At 51.1% G+C, this 22,873-nt stretch overlaps 2 protein-coding genes across 13 annotated transcripts in view; one reads left to right on the top strand and one right to left on the bottom strand.

Annotated features, from left to right (window-relative positions):
• Window positions 1–599, bottom strand: part of LOC105478322 (neuralized E3 ubiquitin protein ligase 1) — a 98,945-nt gene extending 98,346 nt beyond the window's left edge. The window contains exon 1 of one of the 3 annotated variants that reach the window (XM_011735460.3): window positions 465–599. In XM_011735460.3, coding sequence (XP_011733762.1) covers window positions 465–549 — 85 coding nt within the window. In that variant the 5' untranslated portion in view covers window positions 550–599. The remainder of the gene's footprint in view (window positions 1–464) is intronic. The other 2 variants (XM_011735462.3, XM_071069175.1) reach the window with 2 other exon arrangements.
• Window positions 55–22,514, top strand: LOC105478320 (calcium homeostasis modulator 3). 10 transcript variants are annotated; one of them, XM_071069183.1, is made up of 5 exons: window positions 472–610; window positions 1,900–3,065; window positions 14,342–15,593; window positions 18,870–19,125; window positions 21,614–22,514. In XM_071069183.1, the coding sequence occupies exons 3-5, from the start codon at window positions 15,307–15,309 to the stop codon at window positions 22,103–22,105; spliced, it is 1,035 nt and encodes a 344-aa protein (XP_070925284.1). In that variant the 5' UTR covers window positions 472–610; window positions 1,900–3,065; window positions 14,342–15,306; the 3' UTR covers window positions 22,106–22,514. The 10 variants fall into 10 exon arrangements, with proteins under 10 accessions (XP_070925286.1, XP_070925284.1, XP_070925281.1 ...); XM_071069180.1 differs by lacking the exon at window positions 472–610 and adding an exon at window positions 1,183–1,322; XM_071069181.1 differs by lacking the exon at window positions 472–610 and adding an exon at window positions 1,307–1,445.
• Window positions 22,515–22,873: the final 359 nt, after the last annotated feature.

Raw genomic sequence — 22,873 nt, forward strand, 5'->3', positions numbered from 1 at the left:
AGTCTGCTGTAAGCCTGTCCTGAATTTTTAAAACTCTCCCATTGGAAATGCAACTAGTGCTCCCAGCCTGGTCTCTCCAGCCCTAGGGCCGATGAAAAGGAGACCGACCGAGGTGCCTCCCTGAAGACGGACGACCCAAGCTTCCCTCCTCACTCCCCACTCCGCTATCGACCTGGCAAACGTCCTTTCCCACTTCTTCAGGCTCGCCTAACACCATGGCCTAAGGGGACTCCACTGACGTTCCCAGTGCCAGCAGACAGAACTGCGCAGACCCCGCGGGACGCCATCCTCCATCACCATCATCGCCGGCTGCCCTCCACCCCCAGCCCATTCCACAGGCAGAGGTGCATCTCCGGCCTCCAGACCCGCACAACAGGTGGCGTCTGCCCGTCCTCCCCAACCACGCCTCCCTGGCCCTCCACCTGCGCCCCAGTCCTCCAGCTGCGCCCGGCCGGGGAGCCTACCTTTGAGGTTCTGGTGGTGGCCCCGCGGCGCGCGGCTCGGGTTTCCTCGAGGCAGCGAGGGGATACTGGAGAAGTTGTTACCCATGGCATCCGGCCCCAGGGGGTTCGGCGCTCGCTGGTGGGGGCGAGGCCGGGCAGGAGCGGAGGTGCGGTGTGCGAGTGTGCGCGCGCGGGTGCGCGCCGCCGGGGGAGGGCCCTGCTGGGGCTGCGGCCGGGGGCGGGCGGGCCTCTTCTCTGCTTCCTCTCTCGGGACTTCGCGGTCCTTGGCGGGTCCCGCCCGCCGCGGGTGTCCTGGCGCGAGCGGGGCTACCTGCCTCCCATGCCCCGTGGCGGAAGCGGGGGCCACAAGCAGGGCCCTGGGCCGGGGCTGGGGCCGCCCGGGGCTCCCCGCTTGATCCCCGGGACGCTCGGGTTCCGGCTGGGGGTGGGCGGCGCGGCGGCTCCGGCGCGCTCCCCCCGGGCCATAGAGTCAGGGCCCCCGGCGTGGGCGTTCGGCTGCTCCGAGGCAGGCTCGGTCACCGCCCCGCGGGGACGGCCGCGGCGGCGATGTGCTTGGCTCCCTCCCGCCCGCGGGTCTGCATGGAGCGGGGCTCGGCGGAGCGCGGGGCGTGCTGGGTGCTCCCGACGAGGCTGGTGTCCCCCGACCGCCGCGGTCCCGCCCGCGCCGGTTCCCTCCTGCGACCGCCGCCCCCGCCCCCCGCCCCGGCAGTCGCCAGGATTCCCTCGCTCCGGTTGTTATGGTGACAGCTGCGCCGGTGAATGAGCGTCTTAGTGACACGCGCGCGCCCGCTAGGCCAGATGTGACCCCGGGGCGCGCCGCGTTCCCGCAGCCGCAAGCTCTCGGCTGCGCGGGTCCGGGTAAGACATCAGGCGAGGATGGTGGCCTCCGGGGCTGGCCTTATTCCCAGCACGGAACCATGGAACTTGCACTTGAAAACAAGGGGAGCAGGGCCGCGAGAACGCCGAGCTCCCCGGATGCGGGTGCGGGCGAGGAAGCGCTCATGTTCGGTTTCCCTAGCTCCAGGTACCAGGCCTGGCGCAGAGTGGAGAGCCCAGGGAAACATGACGAGCGGATGCTTGGATAAAGTAATTGAGATTAGGACCCTGGCACTTGACCCTCCGTTCTCAGCCAGGGTAGGGGCGCTAGGCAAGGGTTCAGAGCCGGAACCCCGAGCAGTCTCACTGATGCATAGGTGCCACTGAGGGCCTTTAAATGCCCACGAACCAGACCCACAAGCCTGGAGCTCTGGCCAAGCTGAGGGAACAGATCTCCGGGACAGCATCAGAAGACCACCAGCTCTGAACTGAGTGGTTCTATTAGCTATAACAAGGTGGGAGAGAGGAGCCTATGCAACCTATGGCAGTCAAAGAAGGCTTCCTGGAGGAAGGGGGTTTCAGCAAGTGCCCTCCTCATGTGGCTATTGCCTTCCTCTAGATCAGCACTGCACCAAGAAGCCTGCAGGAAGCGAAACGGAAGCCATTCTTCTCCTACCTGGACCTGGGGCATCTCTCCTGGTCTATCAGGGATGGAAGACGTTCCAAGGTTCCCCCCAGGGAATCAGCCTTCCTGCTCCTCTGAGTCATCTCTAGCTCCCTGATCTGGCTTCAGCAACTCTGATCCAGAGTCCAGTGAAGACATGGGTGGGCAGGGGGACATCTCATGTATCCTTTTCTATAATAGAAGGTTCTTCCCGCAAGTCTCCATTTGGTGGCTCCTCATTATCTAGGCACAATTCGAGTCCTGACATTCCCTGACTGTCCCAACTAAAGGACCCCTCCACTCTCAGTCACTTTCCACGATATTCCATTTTATTTTCTTCGTAGCTATTATATGTAATTTGCTTACGAGTAGCCTTTCGTCGTTTATCTTCTGCCTCCCCGCTAGAACATAAGCTCTGTGAGGGGAGAGCACAGGTCAGTCATGTTCACCAGAGTGTCCTTACCCCCTGGGGGAGTGCCTGGCACGTGACAGATTCTCAGAAAATAATTGTGGAATGCATGCTTCCCACTGCGGGCCAGGAGACTTCACTGAGATCCTTGGGAGCAGAGCCTCCTGAACCACCCTTTATTTTCCTCTCCTGCTCTCCTCGCCCCATCCCCATTCCAGGCATCACACCCTTAAATGTCTGGGACTCCAGGCAAGCTAGAAATATCTGTGACAGCCACTCTCTCTCTGGAATCTGGAGGGAAAGACAGCTCCGACCCCGGCCTCCAGCCTCCCAGATGCCCAGGATCACGTGTGCAGGCAGCTGCAGATGGCCACAGCAGGTCAGAGATGGCTGTCTTATTTATGGGCAGTATCTTCCCAAGGCTCACTCCCAGCTAATGACTCATGCATCAGAAATCCACAGGCTCTGAATGGCAACACACTCACACATGCGCTCACATACCGCTACACTATCACACACTCACACCTATACAAGCACACACACTTACATTTCCCCTGAAATCTGCTGGAATGAAGTCACTGTGAGTGGCAGCTAGGATCAGGCCTTTCACAAATTAGAACAAATAGGAGGACTCTGCATAGTTGAGACTCATTCTGCTGGAGTGTGTGTGAAGTACAAGGGCCTTGCAAGGATTTACAGATGGTAGCTCCGGGTAAGTCCGGTGTGGGCAGGGGAATGGGGGAGGGGATGAGGCCCCAAAGGCAGAGCATAGCGGGGATGTCTCGAACTCCTGACCTCAGGTGATCCACCCGCCTCAGACTCCGAAAGTACTGGGATTACAGGCATGAGCTACCTCGCCTGACAAGGGGATGTCACAGGCCCCACATGGCCTAGACCTGGGGCTATGGGCAAAGCAGGGGAGAGAGGAAGGTCAAAGGGAAGGAGGGAAGTGAGGGCCAGAGGTTTGTGCTCATCTGAGTCCAGAGGCAGCCCAGGTTCTGCAGCTCAGGGCAGCGTGATCCCAGGGAGTCCCAAAGGAAGGTGAGAGGCATCAGGGACAAAGGCAGGGAACTAAGGGTTGAGGAGCTGATGGGAGTATCAATGGGGCTGGGATAGGATGAGGTAGCCAAGGCATCCCTGGTGCAAAATTGAAGGAGGCACCCACTGTCAAGGTCATGCAGATACCAACCTTGCACTTACACGAGCCTGGGAATGAGGGCCTCTTACATTTCATGCACTAGGCTCCTCTCTACCCTCACCCTAGTCCTTCAGGGAGCTCTGTACTGGAAGAGGGGACACCACTGTTAGTGTCAACTAGGTCTCTGGCCAGGAAGGGACCTAGAGGAGGTTGGTGTGGCTGCATAGGATTCAGAGAAGTTGAGCGCGGCCCTTCTGAAGAGTCCTGTGCCCCAGCAACTTTTCCTTGGCAGGGACTTAGGGTAAACCCAACTCAGAGGGTCGAAGAAGGCCAGCAGTCTCCTTATTCCCAGACCTGGGGCAGAACCCGGAGGCCTTCCTGCCATCCTTCCCCAAGGCAGCTGCTGGGAAACATGGGGGTGGGAGTTGGGGTGGCTGGGTGGTAGCTCTGATCCAGAGGACCCTTCCCAGACCCATCCTGGAAAGGAAGAGGAAGAAGGAAACTGCCAGGGAGACTGGGGCTGATGAAGTCTCTGTTTTGATGGCTTCAGGGGAAACTATTAATACCCACAAGGTGGTGCTCCAGCACCAGTCACAGTGGCAACACCTACACACCCAGCAGTGCGGATTCTGTGAGCAGTGCCTGAGGGGGTGGGTGTCAGTGCATACGTGTGCACTTTCGCGAAAACCTGTGTCCTTGTATGTGCATGCGTCGGTGTTCTGAGTGCACACACAGGCACGCAGGAGAGGGAGGCCGCGGGCAGGGACCTGGGGAAGCTTCCTTCAACAGCAGCTCCACTCCCACCTTCCCCACCTTCCCTTCCTTCCCTGTTGCTCTCTTCTTGCTGATTTCTTTCTTTTGAGACAGAGTCTTGCCCAGTGGGAGTGCAGTGGCACGACCTCAGCTCACTGCAGTCTTGCAACCTTCACCTTCCGGGTTCAAGCAGTTCTCCAGCCTCAGCTTCCCAAGTAGCTGGGACTACAGGCACACACCACCATGTCCAGCTAATTTTTGTATTTGTAATTGAGACAAGGTTTCACCGTGTTGGCCAGGCTGGTCCCTAACTCTTGACCTCAAGTGATCCACCTGCCTCAGCCTCCCCAAGTGCTGGGATTACAGTAGTGAGCCACTGCGCCTGGCCCTTGCTGGTTTCTTTTACTGTCTACTCACTTCCCACCCCTTCTCATCTTTCTCCCTGCCCTTCCTTCTCTGCTTTTTCCCACCCTGGTCACTTTCTCTCCTTGCAGTCTCTGCTCTTCCCACCCTGGCTGTCTGCTCCTGCCTGGTTCACCTCTCTCTACCTATCTTCCTCTTTCTCTCTCTCCATAGCTTCCAGATCAGTTCAAGTCTTGGAGTCACCGTGTTGATAAAATAATAGCGTATTTGACTGAGAGTCTTACTTCCTTCCCTGAGCCTCTGGATGCTGAGTTCAGAACCAGCCAGAGGGATGACCCTTCCTCAGGCAGACAAGAGTGGGGTGCCTCTAGGCCAAGCTGGACTCCCCTGAATTGGGATCACCCTCGTCAATGGCATGACACCTCGCTCCATGCAGAGAAACTAACCTTAAAATGGGAAACAGCCACAACTATCCCTGGCTACGACAAGTAGCACCCTCCCATTCCCAAAGTCCCAGCCCATTGTGTTGGTTTGGGTTTTGTTTATTTGTTTGTTTGAGACAGAGTCTAACTCTGTCGCTCAGGCTGGAGTGCAGTGGCATGAGCTCAGCTTATTGCAACCTCCCCTCCTGGGTTCAAGCAATTCTCGTGCCTCAGCCTCCTGAGTAGCTGGGATTACAGGTGTGTGCCAGCACGGCCAGCTAATTTTTTGTATTTTTAGAAGAGACAGGATTTTACCATGTTGGCCAGGCTGGTCTTGAACTCCTGACCTCAACTGATCTGCCCGCCTCGGCCTCCCAAAGTGCTGGGATTACAGTCGTGAGCCACCACGCTCCGCCTGGTTTTGGTGTTTAGAGCTGAGGGTCTCACTCTGTCACCCAGGCTGGAATGCAGTAGCGTGATCATAGCTCACTGCTACCTCGACCTCCTGGGCTCAAACGATGCTCCCACCTCAATCTCTTGAGTAACTGAGACTACAGGCACGCACCACCATGCATGCCTATTTATTTATTTATGTTTTTTAAAAGATGAGATCTCAGTTTGTTGCTCAGGCTGGTATTGAACTCCTGGCTTCAGGTCCCGACTAGGCCTCCTAAAGGGATTATAGGCATGTGCCACCGTGTCCACCCAGCCACCAGCCCATGGTTAATCAGGCTATCAGAAAAGCTGTTGGGGGAGGGGGTGGTGTCCTGCCTGAACTTCAGGGGGTGGCTGGACAAGTTGGAGGGGTAGATCCCTGAGTGCCTGTGCCTGGTACTTAGTGCATACTCAATAATTAGTTATTAAATAAATGAATGAATAAAGGAATGGATGGATTAACCTGTCGGGCCCTCCCTCTGAAGGATGGAAGCCTGTGCTGCCCATTTTAGCATGGAATGGGCTCTGTGCCATCTTCTTCCCAGGTATTTTTGGGATTCAGCTTCACTCATTGCCCAGTGACCATTTATTGAGCACTACCTGCATCCCTGGCGCTGAGTGAGGTGCAGCTTCCTTGCTACCACCGTGGGGCAGCCTGTCCTCTGCTTTTTGTACACTCCAATCCCAGTTCCCCACCTCCCAGGCCCAGGTTCAGAGCTGAACATGCAGCAGGTCTGACCACATAGCTGGACTGGGCAGGTCGCTCTGAGCGCCAAACCTTTTTGATCATACACCCCTAGCAGTAATAAATTTTTAAAGCGTGTACACCAATATATGTATATTTCTTTATTTATAATTTCTATATATGCACTACTGTATTCATATTGTCTATATTATGAAACATAGACTAAATAGACTAACGAGATCGTAAAATGGATCATCTTGCCCTCCTCCTGGGGCGCACACACACTCTAGACTAATAATTCTCAAACTTAAACGTGCATCAGAATCATCTATGAGGCCTTGGGGAGAGGGGGAGAAAGTTACTAAAATGCGGACTCCCAGACCTCACCCTGAGAGACTTAGATTGAGTGGAGTCTGATACAGGTCGTTTATTGATTACACATTAGGAAACCGCTCCACATGGTCACATGTTCTAGTTGTGAGGATGGTGCTTGAAGAAGGCCTACAGGCTTTCTTGGGGAAAGCTGGACACCCCACAGGGACCAGGCCAGTGCTGGCTGCCACCCAAGCAGGGCTAACTTGTTGGAAGAGGTGACTGTGCAGGGAGGTAGCAGGGATGAATCCCAGCCCCTTCCTCTGCTCCACAGACAGACTTGCTCTCTGGGAGGTGGTCCCTGAATCCAGGATCAATTGTGAGGTCTTCATAGACTCCCAAACTCTTATTTTGGAGCCCAACCCCGTCAGGCCAAATGTACTAAAATATACCACATTCCACATTAAACATAATTTTCTTGCAGTAAACATTTTGAAATGATTCTTACAAATTTGGCTTTTGGAATCACCGGACAACAAGGGACTCACTGAATTTACAACTGGTTTTATTTCTAAGCAATCATGCATGTGTTGGATGTCTTGCCAACTGAGAAAAAAACTATGTTTGTCTTCAAATATAATGAAATGTTTATGAGTACTACATTTAGCAATTAATGACATTGATACAACAAAAGCATTTACAAAAGCATTTAAGTGAACATTTATTAATTTTGGTTTGAAGTTTTCCTTTCATAATTTGAGGACAGTAATTTTTTTTTTCTGGTCTCAAGCAGATGCTTTAAAAGTTCATAGGCTTAAGTACCCATAGCACCCATGGAAAAAATCCAGACCTGAGGCCAAGCACTCCCGAGATTGTATCTGAAAGGACGGAAGGAGGTTCCTCCATGAAGCAGAAAGGAAAATGCCCAATGTTGGCCGGGCACAGTGACTCACGCCTGTAATTCCAGCACTTTGGGAAACCAAGGCGGGCGGGTCACCTGAGGTCAGGAGTTTGAGACCAGCCTGGCCAACATGGTGAAACCCTGTCTCTACTAAAAATACGAAAAATTAGCCAGGTGTGGTGGCTCATGCCTGTAGTCCCAGCTACTTGGGAGGCTGAAGCAAGAGAATCACTTGAACCCCAGAGGTGGAGGTTGCAGTGAGCTGAGATTGCACCACTGCACACCAGACTGGGCAACACAGCAAGACTCCATCTCAAAAAAAAAAAAAAAAAAGGAAAAAATAATGCCCAGTGTTGTAAAGAGGACAGTGTGTCTCCATCTGAGAAACTTGTGTACTGACTTCAAAGTCCAGCATCAATTGATCTATCCCAGGGCCACTTGCTCAAATAATTGTAACAGGTGACATTTATGAAGCACTTATTCATATGTCCCAGGCCTTGGTCTAAGCACTTCAGATGCATTAGTTCATTTAATTCCAGAAACAACCCTGTGAGATAGGTACTAATTTTGTTCTTGTTATTATTACTATTATTATTCCTATTTTACAAATAAAAATCCCGAGGCTTGGGGAAGTTAAGTCACTTGCCTAGGAGCTGATGGGGGAGGCATGGAGGCACAGCTTAGGACAGCCTGAGTCCTGATTCCCTTGATACTGTGCATGCACCAGGGTGGAATTCCTTCACGTCCCCAGCCTGAGGGAGACACCTATGGCAGAGGAGGCCTCCTCACTGAGCTCCTGAACCAGCCCCTCCTGCTTGAGGACACCTAAGATGCCTGGTGGCTTCAGCTCAGCTTTCTGGAAGTTAACCAGGGAGCACACAGCTACTGATGAACACAAAACAGAGTAAAAAAACAACAAAATCAAAGAAAGATGCTCGAAATGGCTGCAGTACCCCCAGCATCCTCTTTTCTCCCACAGATGTTTTAAATGGCCTTTACTTGGCAGGCAGACTCTTCCAAGAATGTTACAAAGACCAGAGAATCATAAAGGAAAAGTATCATAAATATGACCACATAAAAATGTAACACTCCTTCATGGCCAAAGTTGAAAGACAAATAGGAGGCATCTCTCCAAGAAGCCAGCAGCATTAAATCACACCAAATGCCTTTAGCGTGAGACCCAGGACAGCGAGCAGACTTTTCTCCACTTGCTGCTGGCAGTGTGACATCTCCCTTTCACGCACCCTTCCCCAGAGCAGTCCCAGGCACACCCAAGGGCAGCTCTCTTCCCAGGAAGGTTTCTCTCAGTGGAAAGAGCAGACCTGCTGTGTGTCCCGCCTCTCCCTTCCTCTCACCCCAGTTCCTCCCTCCAGCCACCACTAGGTGACACTAGAACTCCATTGGAATCCCCTTTGTCTCTGACAAAAGTTTTTGGGGAGCCCTCAAGCCATTCAAAACACCTTAAAAATGTTTACCAGGGCCAGGCGCGGTGGCTCACACCTGTAATCCCAGCACTCTGGGAGGCCGAGGTGGGCGGATCACCTGAGGTTGGGAGTTTGAGACCAGCCTGACCAACATGGAGAAACTCCCGTCTCTACTAAAAATACAAAATTAGTGGGGCGTGGTGGCACATGCCGCCATGCATGCCACCAAGTAACTGGGTGGTGCATCCCATCTACTCGTGAGGCTGAAGCAAGAGAATCGCTTGAACCCAGGAGGTGGAGGTTGCAGTGAGCCAAGATCGTGCCATTGCACTCCAACCTGGGCAACAAGAGCGAAACTCCATCTCAAAAAAAAAAAAAAGTTTACGAGGCCAGATGCAGTGGCTCATGCCTGTAATCTCAGAACTTTGGGAGGCTGAGGTGGGCAGATTGCTTGAGCCCAGGAGTTCAAGACCAGCCTGGGCAACATAGTGAGAACTCATTTTTACCAAAGAAACAAAAATTAGCCAGGTATGGTGGTGTGCACCTGTAGACCCAGCTACTCAGGAGGCCGAGGTGGGAGGATCACCTGAGCCTGGGGAGATTGAGACAGCAACCAGCAGTGATCGCGCCACTGCACTCCAGCCTAGGTGAGTGAGACCCTGTCTCAAAACCAAAAATAAATAAATACATGTTTACGGATTGCTCTTTTCCTCTTTCAAAATGAAAAGAGTTTTGCTGGGAAAACATATACCCTTATAGTTTCCATCAGCTACTTCATGGTAAAGAAAATATATCATTGAGGAAACTGGCCCCGTCTTCAATCACTGAGATGCTCCTCTCTGAGTATGTGCCCTTCACTGAGGCCACTTTTCACCTTTCATCCTGAGATGGGGTCTCTGGCAGCAGAGGAGCTCTCCCTGTCATGGTGACCGTAGGACAGAAGGCCAAAGCTCCCTGCAGAGACTCTCCCAGGACTGAGGCCAAGGGTCCCCAAACTTCAGCTGAGTCACAGTCCTCCAGAGCGCCCCTACTCACACCAGGATGCCCCCTCTGACTGTGGCCAGTTACCCAGTACGGGCGTCTGCACGAGCCCAGCCCCTGGCACTCTGCAGATGTCTAGGGAACATCTGTCACTACATGGCCAGAGCTTGAGGGTGTGTGGTCAACAACAGAGGTGCTTCCTAGCCTGGCCCTCTGTGTACCCGATCACCCTCAGAGCTGAAACTCTATCCAGGTGCCCTCTTCCCCCAAAGCAGCCTGCCTGTCTTTGCCCCTAGGTCTCTGCATTTGGCCCAACATGTAGTGTCACATGCGATGGTCGCAGGATCTCCTAGCCAGAGCACCAGCCCCGCTCTTCGTGGTCTTGGAGCATCATTTCTGTTTGGGCAGAAAATCTACCTTTATAGTTTCTTAGTCATGTAAGAGAGGGAAGAGAAAATAACATTCTAAAATTCAGGCTTATTTGTCGCTTCTTAGAGAAACAGGAGTAAAAAATGTATTGTAGTCGGGTACCGTGGCTCATGCCTGCAATCCCAACACTTTGGGAGGCCGAGGAGGGAGGATCACTTGAACCCAGGAGCCTGACGCTACAGTGAGCCATGATCGTGCCACTGCATCCAACCTGGGCAACAGAGTGAGACCCTGTCTCAAAAAGAAAAAATTAAAAAAGTATTATCAACCAGGAAAACAGTTCCATGTTCTGTTCCTCAGTCAGAAACAATGTTAAGATTTAAACCTGATTATTTTGTTTTACGTCAATAATAATATTTTTTTATTATTATTATTATTTGAGATGGAATCTCGCTCTGTAGCACCCAGGCTGGAGTGCAGTGGCTGGATCTCGGCTTACTGCAACCCCCGCCTGCCGGGTTCAGGGGATTCTCTTGTCTCAGCCTCCTGAGCAGCTGGGATTACAGGCACACACCACCATGCCCAGCTAATTTTTTTGTATTTTTAGTAGAGACAGGGTTTCACCATGTTGGCTAGGCTGGTCTCGAACTCCTGACCTCAGGTAATCCATCCACCTCGGCCTCCCAAAGTGCTGGGATTACAGGTATAAGCCACCACACCTGGCCTGCTTCATTCTTCTAATGGCTGCATGGATCCCATTTTATGACTGTGTCATATTTTATTTAAACAGTCCCCTGTTGATGAAATTTAGATTGTTTCCAGTTTGGTTGTCATTAAAAGAGCTATAATGAACATTCTTGTTTGTTTATAGTGGCTACTTCTGCAAAGCTACCCACGGGATGAATTCAGACTTTGTAATTACTAAGTCAAAGGGCATGTGTATTTAAATTTTTGCTTTAAATGTATTGCCAAACTGCTCCACAAAAAACCTACCAATTTGTACTCCAACCATACATGTATGCAAGTAGCTATTTCCTTAAGCCTCATCAACACTGGGAATGATCAATCTTTCAGTTGCTAACAACTTGGAAATTTTTAAAGGCACCTGGTGGTTTCGTTTCTTATTGAATTATGAATGAGGATTAGAATTTTTCCAGAATGTTTGGTCACTTTTTTCTCTCTCTCTCTCTTTTTTTTTTTTTCTTCAAATAGCCTGTTCAAATCCTTTACCCATTTTTCTTAGGATTGTTCATCTTTCGTATTGATTTATATGAGCCTTCCACAAATTAAGGAAAAGAGGCTTATGTGTGGCAAATACCCTTCTTTCAGTTTGTTATTTTTATTTTGTTTATTGGTATGTTTGCCCATAGAAGCTTCTAATTTTTATGGCTCTTACTTTGTCCATCTTCTCCTCTACAGCTACTAAATTCTGGGGTCGGTTCCCAAAGGCCTTCCTTAGCCTCTGATTATCAATAAATTCACATACATTTTCCTGTAGAATTTTTATGATTTTAATTTTTATGTTGAATCTTTGAACCATGTGAAAATTATTTTGGTATGAAGCATGAAGTAGAAATTGCTCCCGAATGGCTAGCCAGTTGTTCCAGTGCCATCTGTTAGAAGGCCCCATTTCATTTCCAGCCTCTCTCCACCCTCAGGGCTACACGGCTCTGTGGAGTCCCCAGAGTGGGACCCACAGAAGTGCCACGTTGCTTTCCCCGGGTCTGCCAGGACCCCTCAAAGGCCTGTGTCCTCAGGGAAGCAGAGAATCGGGCCACCGAGAGACAGAAAAGGCACCGCACTCTGCTAGACACACAAAACAATAGTCTCCCAGTCCTGAGAAGTGGACTTGTCAGGATATTCAATGTTGAATGCCTTCCCTGTGAAGGAAAAAGAAGAGAAAGAACCGTCAGGGGAGGGCATACTCACCATATACAAAGTAGGAAGATGGCCACACCCATATTTATAAAAACACACATGCATACACACACCAAATATGTACACATGCACTACACACATACACATACATGTGTACACACATGCATACACAAGTACATAGACACATCTCTCACACATCACATACAATGAGTTTCTCCAATAGGGGGCATCCAGTCCTAAACAGCCCTGTCAATAATAGGAACTCCAAGAATGATGAAGCCAGTGTTTCTCAAACAATATCCAGACTACTTTGCAAAGATCAAAGAAAATCTGGAGGACCCCCAAGAATACATCTGCAAGACTCCAATTTGAAAATAAAACAAAATAACATGAAGAAAGAACCAAAGATTTATTCTATAAATATCTTCCAATTGCAAATTAACACATATTTATAACTGTTTTTTTTTTTAAGATGTAAATCATTATTTAAAAAGAAAAATGTAATTTTTTTTTTTAGTCTCTCTTTGTCACCCAGGCTGGAGAGCAGTGGCATGATCTGGGTGGGCTCACTGTAGCCTCCGCCTCCTGGGTTCAAGCAATTCTCGTGCCTCAGTCTCAAGAGAGGCAATTCTCATGCCTCAGCCTTCCAAGTAGCTGGGATTACAGGCATGCACCACCACCCCCAGCTAATTTTTTGTATTTTTAGTAGAGATGGGGTTTTGCCATGTTGGCCACGCTGGTCTCAAACTCCTGAGCTCAGGCAATCTGCCTGCCTCAGCCTCCCAAAGTGCTGAGATTACAGGCGTGAGTCACCGCACCAGGCCAGATCTGCAATTTAATATCTTTCCCTATGTGTGAGTAAAAGAAGCCTTTCTCCATGTATTGCTCCCTCTATTTCTCCCCCTACTCGTTCAGCAGGGCCAGGCTCCAGGCAACAAAATGGGATTCTCCTTTTTGCCTTGTCCTTTTATCTTTTTATGTTTTTCCAATTAAAATATATTATGATTTTTACTAGAAATAGTTAAAAATCATTATTATGATTATAATAATGATTTATTATGTCTACTATTATAAAAGTAGACAATTTAGAAAATGGAGATTAAAAAAAAAATTAAGCCATCCCCTCTCTTTGACAGATAATATCCCTTTTGTAGTGGGCTTCTTTCTGGCCTGTTTCTTTGCTGAAGTATTTCCTGTAAATACCTGGCAAGGGCCAGCCCCACTGCAGTCACTCAGCACCTGTTGCTCTGCAGGGCTCCAGGGACCCAAGTTGACCTGGTAGCTCTGTATTCTCTCTCAAAGGCTGGAGCTGTGAAAAGGTTGGCCCGGAGTCTTTGACCCAGTTTTCTTCAAAGTGTTCTTCCAGAAGCATTGTCTATTCTTTTCTGGAGACTCCCAAGGTTAGAGTGGCTGGGGACCCTCAGGACACTCTATCCCTCCCTGAGACTAGAATGGAATTGAGGGGTGCTCATGACCCTCGCAGCCCAGTTCGCTCTCCGTCTGCTCCGCACCAGCCCTGCTGGTTCAGGGTCATGAAGTCTGGCCTTGGGCCAGAACAGTCCACTTTTCTGGTCAGCAGCCCGGTGGGGACTAAGGCTGAAAAGCACAGACGGAGGATCCCAGCTTCCTCCCTGACTCTGTCCCCACCAGGGTATGTGAGCTCCGACAGCCCCTCTGGGGCTGTACCCACCTGAAGAGGTAGTGGTGATTGTCCTCCTGGCTTGAAGGGTTTCTCACCCCTGCCCTGCCCTCTCCTTCACTCAGAGTCAGACTCACAGGACCACTGGTGGCTCTCCCCATCTTCTCCAGTGCCTCCTCGTTTCCCTCACACAGGGAAATCTGTCTCATAGGACCCAGAGTAACATACAAATATGGAAAATAAAAAAACTAAGTGGCTGGGCTCAGTGACTCATGCCTGTAATCCCAACACTTTGGAAGGCCAAGGCGGGAGAATCACCTGAGGTCAGGAGTTCAAGACCAGCCTGACCAACATGGCGAAACCCCCGTCTCTACTAAAGATACAAAAATTGGCTGGGCGTGGTGGTGGGTGCCTGTAATCCCAGCTACTTGGAAGCTGAGGCCGTAGAATCACTTGAACCTGGGAGGCAGAGGCTGCAGTGAACCAAGATCCTACCACTGCACTCCAGCCTAGGTGACAGAACAACACTCTGTCTCAAAAAAATAATAATAAGAAGTAAGACCCAGGTTTCTGGCTGTCTTCATCAGAAGTACAGACCACACAGATGGTCATGAAACTTGCAAGACTTATTTGGGATGATCTGACTTAAAATATGGGCTAAGTAACCTTTACAAAATTCATTTTGCAGGTTTCAGGAGTCCCTCAAACATCTGGGCTGTCATCCTTCAGAGAGGCTGGAACTGAGACACAAGGAGAGACCTAGTGACCTCGGAGAGTTAGGAGAAACAGTGATTTCAAATGCATGTCCGTCACACGTCACACGGAAGAAGGGCGGGGGAAAAGCCATGCAGGTGTGGGCGTGGCACTTGAGCAGCCTCTCCCATGGGCACCCAGTGGTTAATGCACATGGTTAGCACGTCTCCAAGGGAGGCCATCCCTTTCCGCTATCCCTTTCATGGCAAATGCTGGAACATGGTTGAAGACTCCTCTCAAGGGTCTCCTCTTCCAGGAAGCCTTCAGGCAAGAATAGGTGCCCCTTCTGGCTCCTGCTAGCCTGAAAGCCAATATGAAATCTCTCTGGGCTGAGCTGAGTCGTCATATTTTGTTGTTGTTGTTGCTGTTGTTTTACTTCGTCTCTGAGACAAGTTCAAAGTCATGCTTTTCATCAAGACCAGAAAATATACTTTGGCTCCATCGGCATCTTTGCCTCACCACACCCAGAATTTGCCTGTGCCCCAAAGGAAGCCCCGACAGCTGTTAAGCCTGAGCATCCAGACCCTAAAGCAAAGAGAAATGGGACGGGAGGAATGGAGTGACAGGGCGGGGCCCATTTGCCTAGAGGTGCTTTGGGCTGGCTGGTCACAGAGGGTGACTCATTCCCCCAGAGAGGACGGGAGTGGCACCAGGGGACCATTGGGTTGGGGAGGGGAGCCTTTGTGGAGAGAGCCTGTCCCTGCCTTAAGTGCCTGCTGGACCCCGGGAGTCTGGGCTGGGGCCTGGACACTGCTTCCTCCTTGACCCCTCAGGCCCTTGGAAGCCGAGAGAGACCCTCTTACAGATCCCAGGCTCATCCCCAGTGCAGCAGACACAAGGAAGGTGGCCAGAGCCTCACTGAGCCCACCCGACGGCTGCCCACCCACCCAGGCTGGAGTCATGGATAAATTCCGCATGCTCTTCCAGCACTTCCAGTCAAGCTCAGAGTCAGTGATGAATGGCATCTGCCTGCTGCTGGCTGTGGTCACCGTCAAGCTGTACTCCTCCTTTGACTTCAACTGTCCCTGCCTGGCGCGCTACAATGCACTCTACGGCCTGGGTCTGCTGCTCGCGCCCCCGCTCGCCCTGTTTCTCTGCGGCCTCCTCGCCAACCGGCAGTCTGTGGTGATGGTTGAGGAGTGGCGCCGGCCCGCAGGGCACCGGAGGAAGGACCCAGGCATCATCAGGTGCGGTCCCACACCACTCAGTGACCCATGGGCTTTACCAGGGGCTCCCCAGCCACCCACAGGCACTGCCAAGTGCACCCCCAAACCCCAACTATCCTCATTATCAGGGGATTCTCCACCCACCCTATAGGTACTGCCAGGTGCACCCTCTCCTTTCCCCAACTAGGAATTATCGGCTCACAGAGACCCACTTGCCAGTTTCCACTCTGGAAACATGTTTCTGTTTCTATCATTTGTCACCTTTCCATGGCCAGTGCTGTAAACATAGGAATGACACAGAATTCTCAATTACCCAGGACACTCTAGGGGCTGCGGGAAAACTTCCTCTTTGCCCTCTGAAGTTCTGCTGAAAATCAACTGGCAAAAGGCAGATTAATAAGAGAAAAGGCATACAAATTTATTTGATTATCATTTTATGTGCCACAGAAGACTTCAGAATAAAGACCTAAAGATACAGGGGAAATGGTCCATTTGTATGCTTAGGTTCAACAAGGTCTGGATAGCCATGCAGAAATAGAACTGGATTTAAAAAAGGGATGAACTAATGCTATAGACGGAGTGGGGAAACTCAGCAAGGGCATCTAGGTTCTTCCTGGCCTCTCTATACAGCGTTCCTTTCTCCCAGACACGGGCAGGACCCCCTCTAGAAGGGAGTCTTATGACCTACAGTGAAACTAGGTAGGTCAGATCGTTTCTTTACGGCCAGTTTTTAGACAGAAAGGCGGGGGGAAGTTAGAGTCATATTTTTAGGTTTTATGGTGACAGCTTTGGAGAAAAGGGGTTCTGGTTTCTATGACCCACCTTGGGGAAGAGGGATTCTAGTTTCTATGGCTAGCCTTGGGGGAGAATAAGGAGCCAGAGATTGGGTGGGGGGAATGGGCGTGGTGGCTCACGCCTGTAATCCCAGCACTTTGGGAGGCTGAGGCCGGCGGATCACCTGAAGTCGGGACTAGCCTGGCCAACATGGTGAAACCTCGTCTCTACTAAACATACAAAAATTAGCCAGGCATGGTGGCACACGCCTGTAATCCCAGCTACTCGGGAGGCTGAGGCAAGAGAATCATTTGAACCCGGGAGGCGGAGGCTGCAGTGAGCCGAAATCACGCCACTGCACTCCAGTCTGGGCGACAGTGCAAGACTCCTTCTCAAAAAAAAAAAAAAAAAAGAGAGATTGGGTTGGGGGAAGGGGAAGGGGAGCAGGTGAGGGGACAGGAGAAGGTTAAAAAAACTTTTGCTTCTGAGGTCTTCATTTTGGGGTATCGTTTTCTGAGCTCCAATACCACATCTCCACATCTGTCACACTGGCCACGGAATATAATTCACCACATGCTTGAAGGGCGATCCCATGACATGCATAGCAGTTTTTTGCATGTAGTGAGAGGCAATGATTGGCTTAAAGGCTGTGTTCCCTCTCTTGTAAGCTCCCTAGAGTGAGGACCCTACCTACTGCACACCGTGTCCTCAGAGCCCAGCACATGCATGGCACTCTGTAGCAAAGTCCGCTGGAGTTGAGTAATTCATTGTATACCATGCAGGGCCAAGCTCTGTGCTAAGTGCTTTGAGTGCATGGCCTCTCTGAATTCTACCTGAGTTCTCAGGCTGCACCTTTATTGGACCCATTTTTAAGGATGGAAACTTGAGGCACAGAGAAGTTAAGTAACTGTACCAAGCTCCCACAGCCAGGAAGTGGCACTGCTCAGATTCAAACCCAGGTTGACTGAACAGGCCAAGTTGGAACAGCTGCCTTTCCTGTTTTGGGACAAATCTCTAAGTGCTCTAGATGTGCAGGCAGTGACGGAAGGGGCTAGGTGGGCTTTCACTCACTCACCATCTCCTCCTCTCCCCTATTCTCTGATATGGATGGTAGAGGTGTTGTCAAACATATCTAATGTAACTTCATAACGAGTCCCCAGTTGCATCTTCTGACCACATTGCCCTCCATAGAAAATGCTAAAGCCAAGGCCAGGCATGGTGGCTCACGCCTGTAATCCCAGCACTTTGGGAGGTCAAGGCAAGTGGATCACCGGAGGTCAGAAGTTCGAGACCAGTCTGGCCAACATGGCAAAATTCCGTCTCTGCTAAAAACTACAAAAAATTAGCTGGGCATGGTGGTGTGCACCTGTGGTCCCAGCTACTCAGGAGGATGAGGAAGGAGAATCGCTTGAACCCGGGAGCCGAGATCGTGCCACTGCACTCCAGCCTGTGCGACAGAGCAAGACTCCCTCTCAAAAAAGAAAAAAAGAAAAGAAAATGCTAAAGCTACCACTGCCTAGAACATATTTACAGTTCACACTGGATAGGTCACACACGCACATGCCTGGCATACACCATTGGATGTTTTGTGTACAATCCAATTCAGAAACAACATTTGCATCCAGTGCACCTGCGCGCAGCCTCTGTTCCATGTTCTCAGGGATCACATCTGCCTGCAATTCAGCTGTGCAAGGGTGGTCACAGGCACTGGGTGTGTCCCTGGCCTTTTCCTCTGGGGTCCAGTGGGCACAGCTCCAATGGACTCCTGTCCTGTGGCCAACACTCAGTCGAAGTCACTACAGGCAGGGGCAGAGCTGACCAGGAAAGGCGCCAGAGGCCGGTCAGAGGGTGGGCTCCTGGGATGCTTTGTGGGTGGGGGTGTTAGAGGTGCTGCTTTTGGATGGTTACTGGGCAGGGCTGTCTTAGCTTAGGCTCTCCTCCAAAAGCAGGCTCTGGAAGGAATGTGATAATGAGTGGGCAACTGGGGCTCAATCCTTCAGGGGACCCCCTAAGGGCATACATAGAACACATCTCAGAATTGTCCCACTGAGGATTTAAGAAGCTGGGATATTGATCCACAAGGCCCCAGCCCTCTGGGGTTGAAGGTTGATTTGGGGGTTAACTTTTCAGTGCTTCCAGCCTACCCCTCTCTGGAGCAAAAAATCCTCCAAAGCCCCAGGGGCAGAACAATGCAGGTGCTCGAGGTAGGAGGCCCTCGGGCCCTCCCTGTGAATAGAACCAGACGCGGCAGCCACAGATGCCTCTGGCATGGGCAGGGCACCAGCAGTGTCTGTTGCAAGACCTAGAGCAGGAGGAATGCCAACTCCTCAATGCTCCAGTCCTGGGGATCCCAGGGGCCCCAGCCTTCCTTCTTCCCTGCGTCTGTCGCTGAGACCTCTACACTGAGAGCTGCAGTCTGATGTAACCCGGCCTGGGACTTCCCAGCAGTCCATCCTTGCATCTCCCCTGCTGCAGCTGACTTCCAGCTGCTCCCTGTGACCCCCCTCCTTCCTCTGCTCCCAGGTACATGTGCTCCTCTGTGCTGCAGAGGGCGCTGGCTGCCCCCCTGGTCTGGATCCTGCTGGCCCTCCTTGATGGGAAGTGCTTCGTGTGTGCCTTCAGCAACTCTGTGGACCCTGAGAAGTTTCTGGACTTTGCCAACATGACCCCCAGCCAGGTACAGTTCTTCCTGGCCAAGGTTCCCTGCAAAGAGGATGAGCTGGTCAGGAATAGCCCTGCTCGGAAGGCAGTGTCTCGCTACCTGCGGTGCCTGTCACAGGTAACTGGGGTGATCCTCCCCTGGCTCTTGCACCCTCACCAATCCCCCGCATTGGTTCTGGAGTGGGGTGGGGGGTGGTGAGGAGGAGCAGATGATGGGCTCAGTCCATTCCCAGGAGGCAGGGAAGCGCTGGAGACCACTGCTCTGCCTTGCCTGCGCCCACTGCACACCTTCTTCCCACCCGTGAGAAATAATACTAATCTCCACTTATTGGGCATTTATGTGCCAGGCACTGCAGTGAGCATTTTATATGTATTATTTCATTTCATTTGTGGAACAACCATTATCCTCCCATTCTCCAGGTGAGGAAGCAGGCTCTGAGAGTTTAGTTCGTAAGGCCAAAGTCACACAGCTTATAAGAGGCAGAGCAGGGATCCGAAGGAGTGTCATCATTCCTCTTAATCACCTTCCAACAATGTAGGCTCTCTCCAGATGCCAGTCTTCCCAAAAGGCACCAACTCTATTATCTTGGGGGACAAACCCCAGTTCTGCCCCCAGCCTAGACTCCAGATTCCACCTATAGATAATAAAGACACAGCCCCTGCCCCTTGGGGAGGCTGACAGGCTCATGGGCTGGCCAGCAGTGCAATGGAGGGAGGACCCGGGTGCAGGATGCACTTGATTCTGGCTCAGACTGTAACCTTGGCCATGGGACTACCCCTCTGGACCTCAGTTTCTCATGCAAAATACAGAGGAGCTTGGTCTCCTCCATCTTGATGGTCCCTGCAGGCTTCAACACTCTAGGCTTTTCCTAGTTCGGTGGAAAGAGCATGGAATTTGCAGTGAGACCAGGGTTTGAATCCTTACTCAGCTGTAAGTTATCAGTCATGTAAAGTTTATCAAGTTGTTTGCTTTTCTGCTCTCGTGTATAAAATACTCACCTTAAATCTAGTGATGTTGGGGGGAGTCTAGTGAAATGCCAAATGAGAGAGCTTTGTAAATTGTGGAAATCACTTCTGTAAATGATAAGGATTCAAATATGTCCCTGTGGTTTAAAGATGTGACTTCCCTGCTCCAGGTCCACACAACTGCCCCAGGTCTCAAGCTGGCCCTTAAAGAGACTATGGCTTTGGAAGGTAGAGAGGAGGGAGAGGAGTCTGCCAGGTGTGGGCTCCAGCTTTAGAGAACTACTTCAGTTTGTCCTCACTCCTGGCTGGGAACACTGTCCCCTGTTCCTATTGTGTGTCACTGTCATTCAGCCTTCAGTCTCCGCCCTCCAGGTCAGGTTGGGTGTCCCTCCTCTGGACTCCCTCTCTATGACACGTACCCAGTCATCGCCTATTTAATCGTCTATTTCCTCCACTAAGGTAAGAGCTCTGTGAGAGCAATGACTGAGCCCCCACTTCCTAGCATAGTGCCTCCCACCAAGTATAACACAGTGGATGCCTAGATGGGAAGACAGACAGATAAGCACACACAAGGATGACAAAGGACTGGATAAAAAGATGAGGGGGGCCGGGCGTGGTGGCTCACACCTGTAATCCCAGACTTTGGGAGGCCGAGGCGGGTGGATCACATGAGGTCAGAAGTTTGAGACCAGCCTGGTCAACATGGTGAAACCTCGTCTCTACTAAAAATACAAAAATTTGTTGGGCGTGGTGGTGCACGTCTGTAATCCCAGCTACTTGGGAGGCTGAGGCAGGAGAATGGCTTGAACCCAGGAGGCGCAGTTTCCAGTGAGCTGAATCGCACCATTGCACTCCAGCCTGGGCAACAGAGTGAGACTCCATCTCAAAAAATAAAAATAAATTTTAAAAAAGATGAGAGGACGGATGATGGATGGTTGGATAGGGGGTGGATGAGTAGATAGATCAAGGGAAGAAAGGAGGAGCATATGGGAGCATGAATGAATGGGAAAAGAGATGGATGGATGATGGACAGATGGAAGGATAGTTAGGAGCTTGACTGGATGGGAAGATGACAGATTTACAGTAAGACAAGAGGATGGATGATTGGATGGGTGGAGAGATGGTTGAATGGGTGGATGGATACAAGGATGAGAGAATGAATGGAAGGGAGAATAGATGCATGGATGAAGGATGGTTGGCAGGACGGATGACTGAATAGGAAAGTGCATAGATTGGAGGAAGGATGGATGGGAAATGTAAAAGGAGGGACTTTGGAATACCTTTGCCACACTATACAGGACAATTCCTCAAGTAGCAGATGCTCTAAGAGTTAATTCACTTTACAAGGCCACAGGGATACAAAAGAGGACATGTAATCTGATGATCACACAGTTTTCTTTGTGTTCGTTCTTCTCAATTTATTTCCCATTTCATTCAATACTCTGATTAATGAACTATGATGTTTGGAGTGGTATACTGCAGTTAAATTATCTAAGGAGTATTTGAATCCATTGGAAAATGAAGAATATTATGTAGACATGGTCAAATTAAATTTGCAACATTCACATACGTATTCATAAATACATATGTATAGGATTAGGCCCCACTCACACCTAACCTCGGGCCTTCTTACCTTGCAGGCGATCGGCTGGAGTGTCACCCTGCTGCTGATCATCGCGGCCTTTCTGGCCCGCTGCCTGAGGCCCTGCTTCGACCAGACAGGCTTCCTGCAGCGTAGATACTGGAGCAACTACGTGGACCTGGAGCAGAAGCTCTTCGACGAGACCTGCTGTGAGCATGCGCGGGACTTCGCGCACCGCTGCGTGCTGCACTTCTTTGCCAGCATGCAGAGTGAGCTGCAGGCACGGGGGCTGCACCGGGACAATGCATGCAGGAGCCCCGAGCCCCCCGCAGTGCCTGAGCCCCCAGAAGTCCTGGACAGTGGAAGCGAGAAGGCCCACCTGCGCGCAATCTCCAGCCGGGAGCAGATGGACCACCTCCTGAGCACCTGGTACTCCCGCAAGCCCCCGCTGGACCTCGCTGCATCCCCCGGGCTCTGTGGGGGTGGCCTTAGCCACCGCGCCCCTACCTTCGCACTGGGCACGAGGCTGTCCCAACACACCGACGTGTAGGGTCCTGGCCAGGCTTGAAGCGGCAGTGTTCGCAGGTGAAATGCCGCTCTGACAAAGGTCTGGAGGCTTTCCAGGCCATGGGGACCCCACAGCAGGCACCCTAACTCTTGTTAGCCTCCTTTTTCAAGTAGCCCAATCTCTGCCTAGTTTCTGGGTGTGGCCTCCAGTGTGCTTCACAAACTTTAATGTGGACTCGGTTCACTGAGGGCCTTGTTAAATACAGGCGCAGACTCGGCGTAGCCAGGACCGAGTCTGAGATTGTGCATTTGGAACAAGCTCCCTGGTAATACTGATGTACTTTTGGTCAGTGGACCAAACTTTGAGTAGCAAAAGTCTAAATAGATCTGCCATGGGTTCTGGGTTCTAGAAGTCAATTCTAAATAATAATAATTACCTTAGTCTCTTGCCTGCTTTCATTTGTGTAATTGTCTTTTTTTTTTTTTTTTTTTTTTGAGATGAAGTTTTGCTCTGTTGCCCAAGCTGGAGTGCAATGGTGCGATCTCGGGTCACTGCATCCTCTGCTTCCTGGGTTCAAGCGATTCTCCTGCCTCAGTCTCCCGAGTAGCTGGGACTACAGGCATGCGCCACCACACCCAGTTAATTTTGTATTTTTAGTAGAGACAGGGTTTCACCATGTTGGTCAGGCTGGTCTCGAACCCCTGACCTCAGGTGATCTGCCCACCTCGGCCTCCCAAAGTGCTGGGATATATAGGCGTGAGCCACCATGTGCAGGCTGTGTAATTGTCTTTAATTCTCTGGGGTTTCTAG

The sequence above is a fragment of the Macaca nemestrina genome, chromosome 9 (assembly GCF_043159975.1).
Source record: "Macaca nemestrina isolate mMacNem1 chromosome 9, mMacNem.hap1, whole genome shotgun sequence".
Lineage (NCBI taxonomy): Eukaryota > Metazoa > Chordata > Mammalia > Primates > Cercopithecidae > Macaca > Macaca nemestrina.